This window comes from Eimeria acervulina, genomic scaffold (assembly GCF_000499425.1).
Source record: "Eimeria acervulina Houghton genomic scaffold, Eah_scaff264, whole genome shotgun sequence".
Lineage (NCBI taxonomy): Eukaryota > Apicomplexa > Conoidasida > Eucoccidiorida > Eimeriidae > Eimeria > Eimeria acervulina.
In genome coordinates this window covers 22,664-41,645 of record NW_013549950.1, presented here as the reverse complement: position 1 = coordinate 41,645, position 18,982 = coordinate 22,664, and the positions used below count along the sequence as shown (strand labels likewise).

At 50.4% G+C, this 18,982-nt stretch overlaps 4 protein-coding genes across 4 annotated transcripts; 1 reads left to right on the top strand and 3 right to left on the bottom strand.

The window, feature by feature from the left end:
- Positions 1-1,086: 1,086 nt before the first annotated feature.
- Positions 1,087-5,352, bottom strand: EAH_00029470 (hypothetical protein, conserved; the record flags this gene model as incomplete). Its single annotated transcript, XM_013396231.1, has 6 exons — positions 1,087-1,199; positions 2,972-3,045; positions 3,141-3,193; positions 3,416-3,482; positions 3,694-4,313; positions 4,684-5,352. 6 exons carry the CDS (start codon positions 5,350-5,352, stop codon positions 1,087-1,089), a joined length of 1,596 nt encoding a protein of 531 aa, XP_013251685.1.
- Positions 5,353-6,709: 1,357 nt separating this feature from the next.
- Positions 6,710-10,182, top strand: EAH_00029460 (hypothetical protein, conserved; the record flags this gene model as incomplete). Its single annotated transcript, XM_013396230.1, has 5 exons — positions 6,710-7,269; positions 7,490-7,547; positions 7,683-8,269; positions 8,557-8,649; positions 9,249-10,182. The coding sequence occupies 5 exons, from the start codon at positions 6,710-6,712 to the stop codon at positions 10,180-10,182; spliced, it is 2,232 nt and encodes a 743-aa protein (XP_013251684.1).
- A 1,883-nt stretch (positions 10,183-12,065) lies between these two features.
- EAH_00029450 (folate/methotrexate transporter FT1, putative) lies at positions 12,066-15,085 on the bottom strand (the record flags this gene model as incomplete). The annotated part of the gene is made up of 4 exons (XM_013396229.1): positions 12,066-13,399; positions 14,049-14,186; positions 14,282-14,805; positions 15,006-15,085. The coding sequence occupies 4 exons, from the start codon at positions 15,083-15,085 to the stop codon at positions 12,066-12,068; spliced, it is 2,076 nt and encodes a 691-aa protein (XP_013251683.1).
- Positions 15,086-17,973: 2,888 nt separating this feature from the next.
- EAH_00029440 (hypothetical protein) lies at positions 17,974-18,683 on the bottom strand (the record flags this gene model as incomplete). Its single annotated transcript, XM_013396228.1, has 3 exons — positions 17,974-18,042; positions 18,371-18,444; positions 18,626-18,683. 3 exons carry the CDS (start codon positions 18,681-18,683, stop codon positions 17,974-17,976), a joined length of 201 nt encoding a protein of 66 aa, XP_013251682.1.
- Positions 18,684-18,982: the final 299 nt, after the last annotated feature.

Sequence of the window (18,982 nt, the reverse complement as noted above, 5' to 3'; positions counted from 1 at the left end):
ATGTATATGTATATGTATATGTATATGTATATGTATATGTATATGTATATGTATATGTATATATTTATATATATGTGTATATGTATATGTAAATGCATAGGCAGGCGTACTTGTCAGAGTGTACGCATGCACACATTTTATTGACGTAAATATTATTTACTGTTTATTCACCGTATACATCGATATTTTAACCCATATATATATATGTATATATTAATATTTTTTTTGGAGGGGGAGCCGGCGGCATAGACGCCCCCATGCACTTCTCCGTGTGCAATGAATGCATGCAATTATTATACGTGCCTTGCAAGCATGTACATGCATGGAGGCAAATGCATGGAAATACAAGCTGGCCCCGGGTGAATATGTATGCATGCATGTATGCATGTATGCATGTAAAGAAATGCATGTAGCATGCGCACTACAGGCGGCTAAGGGTCCGAGAGAAGAACATAGAGTTGAAAAGGATGGTGGTGTTCTTCAAATGCAGCGAACATATTCAAAAAAAGAATTATACATAAAAAACAACGCGTTCAAACTAAAAGTTGCAAACTAAAGACACAAACAGCAGAAGCAGAGATAGGCAGAGAAACAGGAGCACGGCACAAACATGGAGACAAGAGCAGAGCGGTTTTGCAGAGGGTGTGCTGGAGGCCCATCTCAACAAAGACAGAGAAAATGGAGAGAAGGCACAGAAGGATCAGCGAGACAAGGAAGATAGCTAGCCAGATAGCTAGCTACCTAGCTAGCAGCAACTCAGGCAGGAGAGAGATATACAACTAATATCGGGAGCACACAATAGAAGAAGAGTACGCAAGTGGCAAAGAAAGAAAGAGGAAGAACGAGAGGAAGGCACAACAAAAAGATACAGGGAAAAACAGAAAGGACAGCCAGAAGGCCCTATATATATGCACATATATTGGGCAAGGAACCCTGCACATATATATTTATTCTTGCACGCATATATAGATGTATATATATAGGCATATGAAGATGCATGAGAGCATGCAATAATGTGTCTGACCTCGGACATCGAGCATGGTCAATTCTTTGCAGCAGTGAAGCCTTGCGAGGAGCGCCAGGCTTTCATCTCGCAAGCTGGAAGCCCCAGAGAGGCGGAGGCCCCTCAGCCCTTTGCAGCTTTCGCAAAGCCTCAGCAGCACTCCGTTGCCCACGTTGTCGCACCCGGAACAGTCTACCTGACACAAGTAAACCCTAAACCCTATACCCTAAACCCTATGAACGAAACGCTACGCCGTAGACGCTAAACCCTAAACCGAAACCCGGGATGGTGAACCCTAAACGCAACGTCCCTAAATTCTAAACCCTAGACCCAAACCTCTAGACTTTACACCCTAAACCCTAAACCATAAACCCTAACTGCTACGAGGCAGCCGCTGCAGGCACTCCCGAACGAAACCTCCTCTGGAGGCTTGGGTGGGGTCTTAGAGTTTACGGTTAATAGAGTTTGCTCTTCCGTGTTGGAGTTCCTTTAACTTGTTTTGATCATAACTACTATGCATGCACAGGCAATCAATGATACATAGTAAATATATTTCATTATATATTTCATTTATAATGGGATGTACCTCCTGAAGATCAGGCAACATGGCGAGACAGGAACCGATCTTTGCATCGGCTTCGCCCTTGCAGCAGAAGGAGATGTTCAAGTTAAGAATTTGTGAATGATTTGAAAAGAACAGCTGCAGTCCCTGAAACAGAAGAGCAGAACAAGCAGATATAGATAGACAGACAGACACAGATATATAGATAGATAGAAAGACACAGATACATAGATCTAAAGATCGATAGATAGATAAATAGGTAGATAAATAGATAGATAAATAGATAGATAGAGAATGGGTCTATGCGTTCTACTTTGCTTTCCTCCATACACTTAAGGCTGATTCTCTTCTCGCCCTTTATTTGCTTTTGCCTTCATCTCCGCCTCTGCCTTTGTCTCTGCTTTTAAATTGGTCGGCCTGTGAATATCTGGCTCTCCCCTTAACTCTATTCTTGTCTCCGTCGGTATCTCTCTCTGTCTCTCTCCCTCGCTCTCTCTCCTGCTCACTCCATCTCTATCTCTCTGTATCTTTTTCTCTCTTTGTCTATCTATACGTCCATCTATCTGTGTATCGATCTATATATATATCTATCTGTCTATCTGTCTATCCATCTATCTATCTGTCTATCTATCTATCTATCTATCTATCTATCTATCGATCTATCTATCTATCTATCTGTCGATCTGTCTATCCTTCTGTCTTTATATCTATATATCTGTGTCTCTCTATCTATCTATCTATATATCTGTATATTTCTAACTATATCTGCTAATCTATCTACCTTTCAACCTATTCATTTTTATTTATTTATCTATCTATCCAACTGTCCATCTATTAAATAAATAAATAAGCATTTATTCACATATGTATTTATCTATCCATTTATGCATCTACCTATTTATCTATTTTTCTATCTCCCTTGTTCTCGTGTGCCTGTGTCTGCCTGTGGGGTTTTGAGTTCGCTCATCCCATTGCCCCCTGGATGGGTGAATGCACCTCCAAACCCTAAACCCTACACCCTAAACCCTAAAGCCTGCATCCTACGCTCTAAACCGTATAAATCTTCTAACCCCACTTGAGTGGTTAAGCTGCTGCAGCCGGAACAATTGAAAGAAAGAAGTTGAGGGAAAGAAAATGAGAGGCGAGACAGGCCTGGAGAGGAACAAACCAAACAACCCCCCAAGCCGAAACCTCAATTAGTATCCATAAACCATAAACCCGATGCCGCAAACCCGAATTCCCTGCAGTAAACCTCCAAGCCTAAACTATGAAAACCCTAATTACTAGCAAGAAACTCTACCCAATAACTATAAAGTAAACCCTAATTACGACCCCTAACACTAAACCCTGACTGCTGGGAATAAACCCTAAACCCTAAACCGTAAACCGTAATTGTGCCTCCTTACAGGCATCTGAGAAGTCTGGGCATCGAGCGATCTGCAACTCTTCGAGCCGCTTCAGATGCAACAAACAACTCATGCTGAACAGAAAACCTAAACCCTAAACCCTAAACCCTAAACTCTAAACTCTCAACCCTAGCCCCTCTGCCTACGCCTGAGTTTTAAAGCGGCTCACCTCTGCTCGTTGACAGCGCGGATGCACCCTGAGAGGTTTATCCCCCTTAACCACTGCAACGCAAACCCTAAACCCTATACCCTCATCCCTCAGTTGCAGACCCCTGCTATCAATGCGGCCTGGTTTCCAAACCCTCAACCAAAGAGCTAAACAGAAACTGCGGCATTTATTAAGAGGGTTTCTGCCTTCACAAGCAACATAGTCTCTGGTGGTAAGGGTTTAGGGTTTACGGTTTAAGGCTAAGGGTTTAGGGTTTAGGGTCTTGATGGCCTCACCTTCATCGCCTTCAGGAAAGACAAACTCACAAGCGCCTCGCATGAACTCAGGTCGAGGTATTCCAAGCTGCAGCAACAATAGCAGCACAAGCAACAGCAGCAGCACAAGTAGCAGCATCAGCATACGCAGCAGCAGGAACACAAGCAACCGCAGCAACAAAACCAGCGGCAGCAGTAACACAAGCAATAGCAGCAGCACAAGCAGAAGCAGTGGCAAGGAAATGACGGGATGGATTTCGTCGCCTCGCAGGGTTTAGGGTTTAGGGTTTAGGTTGTACTTGGAGCAGACATGGAGAGCTCGTTCCGCTTCTCCACCCAGATGGTCATTCCTTAAAGACAAGCACCTGAGGGCCCCCCCTACCTTCTGAATTAGGACCCCCAACTGCTTGTCAGTGAGCCAGGGGGCCCCCCCTCCCTCTAAACATTGCACTCCATCCAGACAGCTCAAAGTTGCTGAGCTTTCCGCCTCAAGGGGCCCCTCAACGAGGGCCTCCGACTTCCCGGCGGGCCTCTGCGAAGCTCCCTGGGGGGGCCCCACAATGGGGGCCCCCCAGAAGTTCTCTATAGTTGGAAGAAGGCTGCTGGGAGAGGAGCCCATCTGAGGGCCTCCCTTCAGGGCACCCTTGGCACCTTTGGCCTTCTTTTTCTTCCTCTTCTTCTTTGCTCCTTTCTTTCCCGGCTTCTTCTCCTCTAGAGGAGCCGAGGGGGGCCCCCGCACCCTTTCTGGTGGGGGGGTCTGAGGCAAGGGTATCTCATCAGCAGGGGGCCCCTGGGGGTCCCCCTTGAACTTGTGGAAGAGAGACAGAGGCAGCAGATGGTAATTTATTGCGTTTGAGTCGAAGGCATAAAGAGGAAGAAGCCTCTCTGGAGGCAGCAGTAGGCCCATCCAGCTGCTGTTCTGCAGCAATAGCAACAACGGCGGAAGCAGCAATCAAGTTAGCAGCATCAGCAACAAGAGCAAAAACAGCAGCAGCAACAACAGCAGAACGAGCAGCAACGACAACAGCAGCAGCAACTACAACAGTAACCGGAGCAGCAACACCAGCAGCAACAGCAGAGATGTGGGATACTAGCAGATGGGTGCAGACGTTTCTAGAGATTCTTTAAGCACACGTTTCTAGAGATTCTTTAAGCACATTGCATTCCCTCCCTTCAGAATAGGGGCCCACGGGCTTCCGTAAACCGTCAACCATAAACCGTGAACGGTAAACTCTAAATCCTAAACCCTAAACCATAAGACCCTAAACGGACAGAGCGTTCCTCCTCACCCCAAGGGTCTTTCCCTGGTACGCCTCCTTTGCATTCATAATGCTGGAGGTCCTGCTGCGGCATGTGGTATGTGTAGCAGCACTTTGGGTTCGGGGGGCCCCCAGTGGCCCCCCTGCGAGCATCGTTTCCATGAGGGAGCGGAGAGGAGTGACACTTTGGCTCCACAAGGAGCTTTGGGCTGCTGCTGCTGCTGCTGCTGCTTCTCCCTCTGCGTCTGGCGCTGCTTCTGCTGCTCCCCCTTCTACTGCAGGTTCTCCAGCAGCAGTAGCAGCATCGGACGGGGCAGCGGGCACCCCAGACGACAGAAAGGTCAGGGCCCCCAGAGTGTTTGTTGTGGGTTTATTCTCTGCTTGCTGCTGCAGCAGCGCGAGGCGATGGAGGTGCAGGCAGCAAGGAGTCTCTGTATGGGGCCCCTCTTTGCTGGATATTGTTGTGCGGGGGCTGTAGTTGCTGCTGCTGATGCTGTCAGGGCCTGGGCCTGAATCAATCCCAGACTCATCGTACCACGAGACGCTGACTCGCGCTGCAGCTGTTCCGTCTTCTGCTGCTTCTGCTGCTGCTGATACTGTTGCTGTTGCTGCCGTTGACTGTGCAGCTGCAACAGTCGCTCCCGCCGCTTCTGCAGCTGCTGCAGCAGCAGCAGCAACTTCAGTACCAGCGCCCTCCATGCGGCAGATCAACTTCTTCTATTTGAAGGACGGAAACCCTAAACCCTAGACCCTAAGTTGTAAGTCTTAAACTGCAAGCCCTAGCGTGGGTTTCGTTCTACTTAGCCCTAATGTGCTTCTGTCTGCTGCCTGTCAACCAGATGTCGTGGTACTGGGGGCCCCATTTCTTTGTCTCTACACACTTAGAGAGCCGCTCTGTTCGAAAGATTTGCCTTTCCGCTGGGAACCCCTAAAAGCGCTCTATCTCTTAGGTCCCCCAACGGAGGCCCCCGACGGTTTCCCACCCGGTACCGTAGGATGATGGCACGGGGGCCCCAATGGCTTAACTGTGCGGGGTCCTAGGGTCTCCCTCGTTCTTTGTATTGGTGGGGGCCCCCAGGTCTTTCTTCTCAGGAGCTGGGGGCCCCTGGGGGCCCCTGCTGAAGGAGAGTTACCTTACGTCGGCTAGGGTTCTACAGCGGCGCTACAAGGCAGGGATCCGTTTGTTCACGGTGCGCATAAAGGGTTAGGGGCCCCCAAACGGAAGGGGCCCCCAAACGGAAGGGGGCCCATAGGGAGTGTTGGCAGCTGTTAGGGCTGTCACGGGGGCCCCCGTCCGTTTGCCGGCACCGCGCACCCGTAGTTGGGGCTGGGGGGCTTCCTTACCGCTTTGATGATAGCTTATGTTTATAATCTTTAAGTGAACAATTCAGTGAACGAAGGTAGTTGAGACCCATGGGGGATAAGGAGACGAAGGGTACTACAATGAAGCATCGAGGCAGCAGCCGAACAGAGCTGCTGCTGCTGCTGCTACTGCTGCTGCAGCTGCTGCTTGGCCTGTTAATGCTGCAAGAGCGAATTCCAGGAAAATAATAAAATGTCTAAGCAATATAATACTACAGACACAGAGAAGCAACACGAGAAATATTTAAAATGTGAAGGTATGAGGCTGCTCTCCTGGGGCCCCCGCTGGACCCCCGTCTCGGCGAGCTGCAGCAGCAGCAATGGGTACTGTTGCTGCTGCAGTTTTTGCGTACAACAGAGATCCCTTTCCCGTTTTTATTCACTTCATAGACTTAATACCTTTATTTTAGACTCATTAGAACGAGTAAGCCACCCAGAACTCCTTCTCCGCTACTGAAAACACCAAGCAACTCGAGGGGCCCCCAGCGGCTAACCAGGGGCCCCCTATGAGTAGTTTAAGAAGAACCCGGGGGGCCCCCTTGCCTGCCTGTATGCAGCTCTTAAACCGGCCAGTCGAATAAAAGACAGTCATTAGCGTTCGCGTTGGATACCAGGAGTTTTGAGGAAGGATCCCCTATACACATGGTGGCTAGACCCTACACCCTCAGTCCTGAACCAAAGAAAAGCCTTAGAGATGCCACCGCCTCCCTCAGAGCAGCATGAGGATTCTGGAATTATACTTTATGCAGAAGGGGCCCTGGATCGTTTGCCAGGGGGCCCAGCTTCAGCTGGGGGCCCCCAGGGGCCCCCGGGTTCCGGCATACCGCCCCCACCTTTTTTGAAGCCTTTTACTGCCTCTCCCTTTGTCTTAAAGGCAAGGCCTGGATTCTTTGTTCCTGCTCAAAAACTCGCACCTGCAAACATGTATATGGAGGACTACTGGGAGAAACAGCAGCAACTGATGCAGCAGCAGCTGCAGCAGCAGCTGCAGCAGCAACTGCAGCTGCAGCAGCAGCAGCCGCTGCAGCAGCAAAAGCAGCTGCAGCAGCATCAGCCGCTGCAGCAGCAAAAGCAGCTGCTGCTGCTGCAGCAGCGACAACAGCAGCAGCAGCGGCAGCAGCAGCATCAGCTGTTGCTGCAACAGCAGCTGCTGGAGCAGCAGCGGCAGCAGCTGCTGCAGCTTTCTGGTGAACACAACGACAATCAGGAGCCCCCGGAAGCCACCACCTCTTCCCCTCAAGCTATAGATCCGAGGTGATAATACAACTGCGAAACCCTAAGCGCTAAACCCTTAACCCTACTTGTACAGCGAAGGCCCAAGGGCAAGCAGGGGTTTGCACAGTCGAGGGTTTAGGGTGCCATTAAAGAGCAGAAGGATTTACACGAAGGGACCAGCGCTTCTAGGTGGGGTTTTATAGAAATTAGGGTTTAGGGTTTACGACTGGGGATTTAGGGTTTGTTTCCGCCGGTGCAGGACAGAGGAGGATTTGGATTCACACGACTGCGGCGTCTGGATGTACGGGAGATGCAGTGTACGTTAGGGTTTAGGGTTTAGGGTTTAGGGTTTTGACTTTGGGGTTTAGAGATCACTGCTTACTTTCATTTGGCGTCAGGGACGAGGTTTAGGGTTTAGGGTTTAGGGTTCGGTGTGCGTTTGGTTGTGCCAGCTTTGCCTCGCTCGTGGAAAGCTGAGCCCTTCGTGTCCAAAGGCGAGTGGATATACAGCACCTGCAGCAGCAGCAGATGCAGCATCAGCATCACAAGCAGCGGCAGCAGCAGCAGCAAAACTGTCGGCATCTTCACATGCTGTTGCAACAGCAGCCCCCGCTACACTCCATGCATTGCCGACGAAAGAACACAGAAAGAAGTTGAATAACGATAGAAGAGATAAAGAAAAAACAAAGACAGAAAGACGGCATGCTCATAAGACACCCAACTGCTTTTCTATCTATTCAGACGACGACGGACCCCAGGGGGGCCACCGCATGGGGGCCCCTATAGAAGCCCCCATGCAGCGTGAAGAGAAACAGTGGTGGAAAAGACAGAGAAGAGGTGCTGTTGTAGCCAATGATGCACGCCGAGGAAGACGCAGGAGCAGCAGCAGCAGCAGCAGCAGCAGCAGTGGCAGCAGAAGCAGCCGCAACAACAACAGGAGCAGCCTGGAACGGCACAGTCGTCTGCACCAGCACCAAAAGGGAAGGCACCTATATTCAATCACCCGGGACAGAAAACACGAGAGGATGAGGGGAAGGATGTAGGTCGTCCTTTCATCTGCTGCTGTTGCATATGCTGATGCTGCATATGCAACTGCCGCTTCTGCTGCTGTTGGGTGAATACCGCTGTTGCTGCTGGTGCTGTTGTTGCTGCTGCGTGCATGCATCATCTCTATCTTCAATCAGTAAAAAAGAGTGTTGTAAAAGGAGATGCTGCACCACCATCAAGACGAATGTTCAGCGTTTAGAGCTTTGGGCGTTTTCTAGGGTTTAGCATTTGAGGTTTAGGGTTTGGGGTTCAGGGTTTGCGGCGTGGTGGTTGTTGCAGCGACCCCCCAGTGGACAGTTTGGTGACAAAGATGGAAGAAATGGAGACAGAGGATTTAAAAGAGATTCTCTTGAGAATGCTTGACTGTAGAAGGTGCGGATACACCCGAGCCCGCAAACCACTCACTGGAAACAACCTCCTATGTTCTTTCTTCACTTACACACAAACCTGCACCTGCACCTGAATTCTATTTAGCATGCGACTGTATATACAGCTGTTTCTTTTGGCTTGCATACATATTTGCATGCATACTTGCGTGAATAAGGACGCATGAAGTTTTGTGTCTTCCTTTTCTTTGGCTGACAAGGTGGACTTTATATCCAGCAGCAAAAGCAGGAAAACAATGACACCGATCCTTAGCTGTATCGACACTGCCCCCACATTGGCGCACACGAACTAGTCAAATAGAACAGCACTGTATAGTATGTTTATTTATTTATTTGTGTATTTATATATGGAATATGTATATTCTTACGCATATAGCTTTTGCATGCAAGGCCCACATACGTAAGCGCGTGCGCATGCACGTATATACATCAGCAGCAGCGGAAAACAAATGATGCTTCGGGTGTTGTAGCATCCTTTGCCTTCATGCATGAGTACAGCCGTGCATAAATGAGTGGTTGCAGCCCCAAGGGATGGAGGAGGGAGCCCTTCTGTCTTTGTCGCCTTTTTGTGCATCTGCCCTTCAGACTTGAGACCCAAATAGAAGTTCAAATGCGCCAGCTTCACCTCTGTGACTCCCTCCTTAAACAGCTCCCGTCTGCTTCTTCTCCAGTTTCTTCTTCTAAGTCTAAGGAGGCCCTCTTGGGGGCCCTGGAGGGGGCCCCCTTGGAAGATGTCTCTTTTCCTGCAGATGCTTCTCTATTGCAGCATCTGCAGCAAATATACGCCTCAGCTGGGGCCCCTCTCCACCGCGACTCGAAGCTAAACCCATTAACAGCAGACGAAGAAGACGAACTCTCCTTCCTGGAGGCAGCTCTCTGCGTGGGCCTACACCCCTGGAGGCATCTCATCAGCACTCAGCAAGGGGAGGCCCCTCCGGCAAGCCAAGAGGCTTTACCCGCTGAGCAGGCAAAGAAGGAACCCGTACCCTCTAAAAAGGGGGCCCCCTTGTCAAAGCAAGGGGTATTAGATACTAAGGAGGAGAATGCTCCCCCGAAGAAGGGGGACGCAACTGTCAAGCAAGGGCCCCTGCTGCAGAAGCAACAGGCTCCAGCCTCGACGAAAGGGCCCCTGGCTTCGAAACAGGAAACAATAACCGCTAAACAGGGGCCTCTACCTCCTAAAGGGGGCCCCTTACCCCTTAAACAGGGCTCTCTACCGTCCAAAGAGGGGTCTCTACCCCTTAAGCAGGAGCCTCTACCCCTTAAAGAGGGGCCCGTACCCGCTAAGCAAGCTCCCCTACCCGTTAAACAGGGGATCCTACCCGTTAAGCAAGGTCCCCTACCCGTTAAGCAAGGGCCCTTACCCGTTAAGCAGGGGCCCCTGCCCCTTAAGCAGGGGCCCCTACCCCTTAAGCAGGGGCCCTTACCCCTTGTAAAAACACCTCTAGCCGTTAAAACGGGGCTGTTGGCCCCGAAAAAGCCACTCTTACCTCTTAAGAAAGGGGCCCCTGCTAGCTAAGCAAGAGGGGCGATCTCTTAAAGAAAGGGGCATCCGACCCCCTCTAGGCTGTCGTTGCAAACAGCTAGAGGCGCACACTGTCCTGTTTTGACAATAGTGAGGGCAGTTGTATCTTTGTTTTAGGGGGGGGCCCTCGCCAACTAGAAGCTAGGACCAGCCCGAATTAGAGGGCCCCCTAGGGGTTCCCTCGTTGCTAAGACGGACGTATGATCGTTTGGCGTTTGAAGGCAATGGACGCAGCGTCTTCCTGGTGCAGCACAAGCTGCTGCTGCTGCTGCAGGAACCAACTTCCGCCCCCCACGCTTCCTACTACTGCGCTGCCACGGCCAGGGTCTAGGCCTTTAGGCGGTCGCAGCAGCAGCAGGAGCAACACGAACAGCAGCAACCCCCTTGAACTTGAGCAGTGCAAGGCAATGCCTAGGGTAGTTGTAGTATGCGGAATGCACAGAGAAGCCACTACTCCCCAAGCCGTATGCCCTAAACCCTCAACGCATTACAGCAGCATATCTGTGCTGTACGCAGCAAAGAAGTAGCTAAACACCACGCTTGAAGGTTTGCATGCAGGGGCCCTATTCTTTCTCTCTAGTCCGTCCGTTAGAGGTGAAAAGTTGGGAAATTGTTTGGAGTTGGCAAATGCGCATGCGGAGGAGCGATTGTATTTGCATGCGTCTGCTGCCTCCCATGCAAGCTCGAAGTATCACTTTAAAACCCCAACAACTACATACATGGCGAAAAAAGCATGCATGCATGCGATTCATGTACGTACGCATGCATGCATGCATTTAGCCGTAGAGGGTATGCAAGCAAGGTGTACTCCGGCCTGCCTGCAGGTAGACTCGCAATCCCGTGCAATGCATGCACCCCATGCATGCACATGCATGCTTGTGCACCTCTCTCATCTGTTTGCACCTGCATGTACTGCTGTGTGTACGTGCACATGTATGTGTGCAAATACACACATAAGATAGATAGAAGCTGGTTATGAACGTTTTATTGATGCATGCATGCACTCACGTGTGCATGAATGCACTCAAGAATGCATGCATGCACTCACGTATGCATGCCTGCACGTATGTACGCCAGCATGCAGGCGCGCCTACGTACGCATACCAGGGGATGCATGCATGCATCCATCCATGCACGAATGCGTACGTAAGCACGTAATTTCCTGTGCTGTCTGCCTGCATATTTGCCCGTATGCAGGGACAGATGATGGAATTGCAAAACGCATCCCTTCTGCAGGCCCAAATGTCTGCGCATGCAAAACACAGATGAGGGCAGCAGACGCGCCCTTGGCGCGCGTGGTGTCCGTACACCCGAAATTGCAGATCCCGAAAGCACGTTTAATAAATACAGAGACATGCACATAGGAGAAGTGTGAGGTATTCACGGTACGAACGTAATTCATAAGCAACTGCCAAGAGGCTGCTAGGTGAAAACAAGCAAAAAACCCAAACGCAGCATCTGCAATTCGCAGAGCATTTGGGGAGGAGGAAAAAGTGCCTTTAAAAGGCACCTTTTCACCAGTAACAGTACTAAAGATACTAAAGTAGTATTCTGTACCATGCACTGTGTATGTAGTACGTACGCCACATGCATGCGATACGCATTCCTTTCGCTGGGGTGTATTATCAGGTCCGCTTGAACCGACAGACCCCCACGATGACTGTCTCCGCCTCCCTGGCTATCTCTTCCTGCCCTCCCTCTTATTCTTCAGGAGACTGAAAATGCGAGAGGCAGCAATGCACATGACAAACACGACCAGCTACACCTGCAGCAGCAGCAGCCGCTGCTGCTGTCGCCGCCGCTGCCGCACTAGGCTGCTGTTGCTGGTCATACTGTTCAGCCGCCTAAACACTTCTTCAGCGCTGCAGCGGCTGCTTCTACTGCTGCTGTTGCTGCTCGGCTTCCCCCTCCCTTGTCCCGCCACCTCCAACTGCAACAGCTGCAGCAGCAGCAGCATTGTCATCCTGTCCGTTCTCTGACGCCGGAGTTGCAGCGGGTGATTGTGCTGCCTGCGCTGCTGCCTCTTCTGGTGGTGTTACCCCTGCGGCAGCTGGTTCTGGATTTGGTGTTGCTTCGTCAGCTGGCGCTGGCGCTATTCCCGCCTCTGCTGCTGCGGCCACTTTTGCTGCTTCATCCAACTCTGCTGCTGCTGCTGCTCTGCCATCGTCACTTGCTGAAGCCGGAGGCGTTGCGGCTTCATCTGCTGCTTCTGTGACCCCACTGGGAGGTGCTTCTGTGCTTGCTGCACCTCCATGCTGTTCTATATCTGCAGCAGCAGCGGCGACCGCATCCGAATCGGGCAATGCTGCTGCTGCTGCTGCTGCTGCATGTTCCTGTGCGTTTTCTGCTGGAGCTTGGGCTGTTCGCGTTGTGGTGGCTGGCGTGACAGCCTGATCCATGAATATGTTAGGAACGAGCCAGAAGGTGAGGGAGATGGGAAGGAAAGGGCATACTCCCATAGCGAGTCCGATGGCTAGAGGGAGATTGCTGAACTCGCACTTAGTGCCTTCTGTGGTGGCGAGGGTGCGGATGCCCAGTAGAGTGAAGCATAGAAAGTTGCCACTTAACTTGGACATAGACTGAGCGAAGTTCTGCAAGCCCGCGACAACTGCGTACATGGTGCTTTCGATGTCTTTAGGGCACAAACGCGATATTAACACGCAACCAGGCATGAACGCCCACATAGACGCCACCTCCTCAATGATAGAAGCAGAGCAAAAGTACCAGGCCTTATCAGGGATGCCAATTTTGCGGTTCCACCGCATCACCATAGCAATGTCTAAAATGCAAGTCATCTGCTGCAACACCGAGGTAACCAGAAACGCGCGACGGAAGGTCCAGCGAGAAACAAAACGCTGGAATAAAGCCACGCCCACAAATGCAAAGATAGACTGCGCCAAAGCATTCCATGTCAGCAGATAACTCCAACTAAACTGAGGCCCATCCACTACACAGTCTGGCCCAGCCCTCAACCAGTAAGAAAACTGAGATGAGATGTTCGGCACCAGCATGCGCCCCAGAAACATGTACAGCACAGGCTTCGCCAGGTGTGCAGGCATCGTGCACACCACCGTCGCCGTTATGCAAACCCCAGAACAAAACCAGTAACTTATGCCCACCACATGCATCTTATCGCTCAGCAAGCCCGCTATCATCGATCCAAACGCACACACCGTCAAGCATAACGCACAAGCAAACAATCGCCCGTGCTCTGACAGCAGAAAGCACTGCAGCAAAACACACACACACACACACAAACAGCCAGAACCCGCATCATAAACCCGAACTTCCAACAATTAACCCGAAACAACAAGCACCATACCCACCCCCACAAGCAGAGACCGAAGAACCAATCCAGGCATTTCCCTTCAGCACACAATTCAGATAACGTGCTTTTTTGTACGCGGCAAAACAGTACACTAAAGAGCAGCACTATAAGCACGCATCTCAGAGATATCTGCAAGCTTTACTATGAAAATCAACGACACCGGGTCTGCCTGCGGCTAAGCAATCGAGCTACAGGGAACAACAGGGGAAAAGGATGATGCAACCTAGCAAAGTAAGTAGAGGATAACGCAACATCAACACGCTGCGGACAAACTTAGATTTATTTCTACAGACTTTAGTTAACCCTAGCGGCCCCCCATCGTTTACGCTTAGGTGCCTCTAAGCCGCTGCAAGGCAACAAGAAGTGTTTTGCCTTGGTCTACCGCTGGTATAAATCTGAACAACTGCTGATGAGGCGTTCAACTGTAGTGTTCTAATTATCACAACTACTGCTATATGTGCACCAATGTTGTATGCGTTCAAATTATAAATACCTTGAATCTGTCATTCTTGGGTACATACGTCTCGCCGACCACTCCTGCGTGTGTTTGCCAGGCCCTGAAAGGCCAGGGCCAAACAAGCAGAAAGAGCTGCTGGGCACAGAGCGGCAGAAAGGGCGCCAGAACGATTTGAAAAGGAAGATGATCCACAACGGGCCCCACCCAAACCGCCTGTGCAAAAGTACCAATGGAGGAGCAGAGCCAAACGAACGAAGTGAGGGCGGCGCCGGTGTGCGGCTTTTCCGCCATTCTTCGGGTGTACGAACCCTCGCACAACAGATCGTTGAAGCTCGCCTGAACCATTATTAGAAAGAAGCCCGCTACTGCTATGCCCATGGTGAGGCGGCCAGCAGTAGCTATCAGTAGGATTGACCCTATCACGCCGCTGCTGGAAGCAAGCAGCATATAGGACCTTTTGTGGTAGCCCCCCAACGCAAACAAATCTGAAACAGAGCCTACAATGCCCTTAACACTCCAAGGGATCATGAAGAGAGCTGTCGCCACGCTGTGCTTCTCAGCAGGTAGCTTCAGCACCTCCCGAAACACAGGTGTAGAGGCAGCAATTGCCATATGGTAAGCGGCGCCCTTTAGAAACAAATAATTCGACATCAAGCAAAGCAGCAAAGAACCCCCAAACTCCTTGTGCAACCGCGTGAAATACAACAGAGGGGAGCGCCAAGGGCGCAGGCACAAACGGCTGCACAGGCTGCTAGATTCTGGAGCATCAGAAGATGAAATATCTTCGGACTTCCCCTGGTCCGGAGCCACCGTCGGCAACTCCGAGTCATTTCTGAAAGCAAAGGCACAAACGGGGGAAAAAAAACCGCACGCTAAACGGAAGAAGTTCCACCGCGAAGGAAGAACTACGCACAGTGGCCCCTGCAAGCAATCTAAAAAATTCAACAAATGGATCGACCGCACGCTGTCCAGCTTGAAACATTGGGCAAAGAAATGCAATATAGAATGGGCTACAAATTGGCGAATACTTACTTTGGAGCTAAACCCTCCAGAGCAACCAATTCAAGGGCGGCGTCCGAGACATCTGGCGCCGGCACCGCCGCTGCATTCATCTTGTGTGGCTTTAGCTCTTCAGAACGGTCTTATCGTTGGTTTTTCCCTTTACGGTTTATTTTCATTTCCACAAACAGACGTTTCCGTCCTGCGCGGCACATTAGTTGCAGCTGTTTCGGCCGTGCTGTTCACCCACGGGTTCTCGACGCCATCAGGCAGCCGTCGTCTTCAACCACCAGAAGCTTAAACTCCAAGAAATATCTGGAAAAGAAAAGAAAAATCTGGAGGGGAATACAATAAAACCAACGGCTGCACTGGAGGGGAGAGGCAGCAAGTGTAAGGCGCGTATAACACTTTCCGCCTGCGAAAACTCACGGGTCCAGGGAGGGAAAGACACTCATAAATGAATTTATCGACATAGGACCGAAGTAGCAATGTGAATACGAATTTCAAAAGCAAGATCTCTCACCACAAAGCCACTAGATGGCGCTACGTGGGACTGCAGCGGCCCCGCGAAGATGAGCACGTAGGCGACTACGTGGACAATTTGCAATGGCGGCCGGTGAAAAACACAAATACAAGAATCTCAGCAGATGTTTTTGTCAAAACGAGTGCAGAAGGGTCGGAAGTTGCAGATTTACTAGCGTAGGTAGCACGCCAGCTACGCGTTGAGGCGTGTTTATCAAAGCTGGTAGCCGCTGAGACCGCTGGTGGGTGGGGCATCCTGTCACGGCCGGCTGACCTTCCTTCTTCATCCACAAATCAAACCGAATTTTGCATTTGTAAAACAATATTTAAAAGGGAGGATAATATCGTCAATGTATATTCAGCTCACCGGCGTGGGAAATCCTTCGCCTTCCAGTGGGTTTCCCGCCCTCAGGGCGGGTCTTCCGTGAGTCTTCAATCGTAGCATAGGAATATCGTGAGCTACAATAGAGTCTAAGTGCTAAATATTAGAGAGGTAAATAGCAGGTGACTTCCCCTCCAGTCCTCGGGCATCCTGTCCGCAGCGGCCGAAGGGCCTTGCATGGGTGTGGAGAAGAAGTAGCTTGGACCATAAAGGCTGGTTCACATGTTAATATTTGCCTACAAGCTGCCTACTGAGGGCCATATAAGTGTTTAAAAATTGTCCACAGTGTCAGTGCATGCATCAAAAGGGGGCTTCGGTGCACTTACATATAGGGTCGCCTTGCTGCAGGTAGTGCAGCAGGATGCGCTGCAGTTCTTGACAGGAAACCTCTTATCTGCACCAGGCGCAGGCCCTTAACTCGCTGCGCCCAGAATACCTGCAGGCTGTAAGGAAGGTCAGCTACTTTTCGGGGGCACTCATGTAGGTGTTTTGCTGCAGATCACGACTGTTGTTTGCTAAGATCGACCCGTGTGTTGCACTTGGTAACACAAAATGCTACGGAGGCAGGTGCGAGCAGCCAACGCCACACCCAAAAGTGGCGTGCCTGGGTCCTAGCGCCGATTGGTAAGGAATGCGCTATGTAATACAGAGGAGGGAAAAGCTTTGCTAGTTCCCCTAAAGCCTCTTCCAAATATTCAGCCCTTTTCCCTACTCACTGAAAATTGGTCAAGAACTACCCTTCGAAGAAAATGGGGCCGTTTGTTGCGCGCCTCATCGCATTGGAGCGAGCGTATGATGTACCTCCATACGGCGTAAGCATTTCATGATGAATGCATCGTTTTTGCCAACCCTTCAGACGTGACGGGGGTCCATGATGATGATGCAGTGGAGTTCCTTGCTCCTCTGTAGGTGTTATCGAGATACAATTGCTACTGGTATTGTATTAATTTGAGAGGGAGGCATGATAATGATGACAATATAGATGCAACGGTGTCGCATTAAGCCGTGGAAGCTTTCCGGGATGGGCCGCGACGTAAGCTTATACCAGGTTAGCAAGGGAACAGGCTGTGACAAATTGGAGAGGATTTAAATAAGGGAACCTATACAGAGAGATTTACAAAGAGAGCGGTTAGCCTTTGCTGCACAGAAGGCGAACGGTGGACTGGGAATTTCCAAGTCGATGGTACACAGCAGGGCCATCCCATGAAGGGAGGCAATCCGTTAGTAATTTAGAAACGGAGAGGGAACTAAGGGCTGAAATGATGGAACACTCCGAGGTAATGGACTGGTTTCGCATCGAAGCGAAAACAAAGTCCAATCCACTGCCCTAGTGGCAGTGCATATACGGATAGTGGGGCTTTGAGTGCCTCGTCAAAAAATATGAGAAACTTGGTGTATGTCCAAGTTCAAGTTAATGCTCAGGAGTTTATGGAGGTACCTGACCAAACTTGGAAAGTGGGTCTTGTAAACATGCACTTACACGCTGAAGCAACGGCTAGGAGGTGCAGCGCATCTGTACCTCAGGCTACATGCAACGTCCCTGTCTATTCGTCTCGCTGACTGCGCCTCCCTGAGAGCAGGGGAAACAGGAACCAGCAAAACTAATGCTGTACAGCATGGGGTCCACTAAGATGCCAGTCAAACTACTGCGATACGTTGGACCACTTCACCACGGCAGAATCCTAGGCATGCCGTGGACCTAGTGCACTCGCACTACAATAGAGCTCATGTGGGTGACCTTAGAGGTCTAGCTTCACGAAAGGGAACAATTAAAGTATAATTATACTTATACTGGAACACTTTAGATAGAAAAGAGGTCAATTAAGCCAAGACTGCTCGTCCGTCTACACGGGACCCAGGGCTGACCGTCAAGCTGATGCAGCCGTCGTGGCTCCGACCCTCTGCGGGGGGAGTCAGTCAGTGCTATTATTGTGAGTTTTCCCTTGATAATAGGGACTCTAATATGCTTTGGAAATTAATATTTGACCAAATAGAACGTTTGTAGATTGTGCATAGAGGATAGACACCGGAAGCTGGCTTGTGCACCTAGATAGACATTCTTAGGAGACATACGTGGTAACAGTGAAGCTGAGCTGTTCACTGCAGTGGGTGGCTCAGTGGAGGGCCCGCACATGGCCTCCAGATGGCGCCATTGAGGTCTATGTGCTGGCACGCAAAAGGAGAGTACATCGATTAGTGTTCACAACACCACTTGCATTCTCTACGGCAGGAGTGGAATCAGTGTCTCAAGAAGAAAGGATCAAGGAGGCTCCGACGGAGTGCAGAGATGTCCACTGAAATGACGAAGAATTGCATGCTTTCCCTCGTGCTAATCAAACGAAGACCGTACTTTTGGGAGATTCGAAGCCCTTAACACCCAAAGAGCAGCAGGAAATGGCCCACTGGAAGGAAAAATTCTGAGAAGTTTTTTATCGCAAGTACGTTCAGCGGGCCAGTCACCTGCTGGACACCCAATGCGCCGCGTCGAACTCACCTGCGAAGCACGCCCAAGGTTCGTCCCGGGTACTCCTGCATCGTCAAACAAAACTCGAAAGGCCGATGGACGAACTGCAGGTAAAAGACACAGCATAATAGCAAATTATCGCCTTTGGAGGCAATCCAATGCTGGCGAGGAGAAAAAAAGGAATTGGAACATCTGAATCGACGTCAACGTCCTCAACCAACTCGCAGTTTTCCGATTTCGAAACGTATCTGAACAAATATCCCAACGATGTTATGGTGGGTTTACCATCAGTTGAACCCTCTGAAGCATTTACGTTGTTGTGGACAGATTCAGCAAGCAACATCTTCACTTTATCCGCTTGGGCAGAGGGAGTTTCCAGGAAGTACGCGTATCATCTGGAAAGCATCATTACTGAGAGGGACCCGACGACCTTCAGCGCATTTCGACGCAAATTCGTGGCGTGAGAAAATACCGGCCATAGCATGACCACAGCGAAACGCCCAGGGGCGGACGGCCAAACAAATGCATCGGCAGCATGCCTAGGCTGTATTTTCGACACAGTACCTAACAAATTCCTTCAAGGTGCTTCGACTTCCTTCCTATTGTGGAATGGGCCTATTGTACAACAGTGCACTTTTCAGC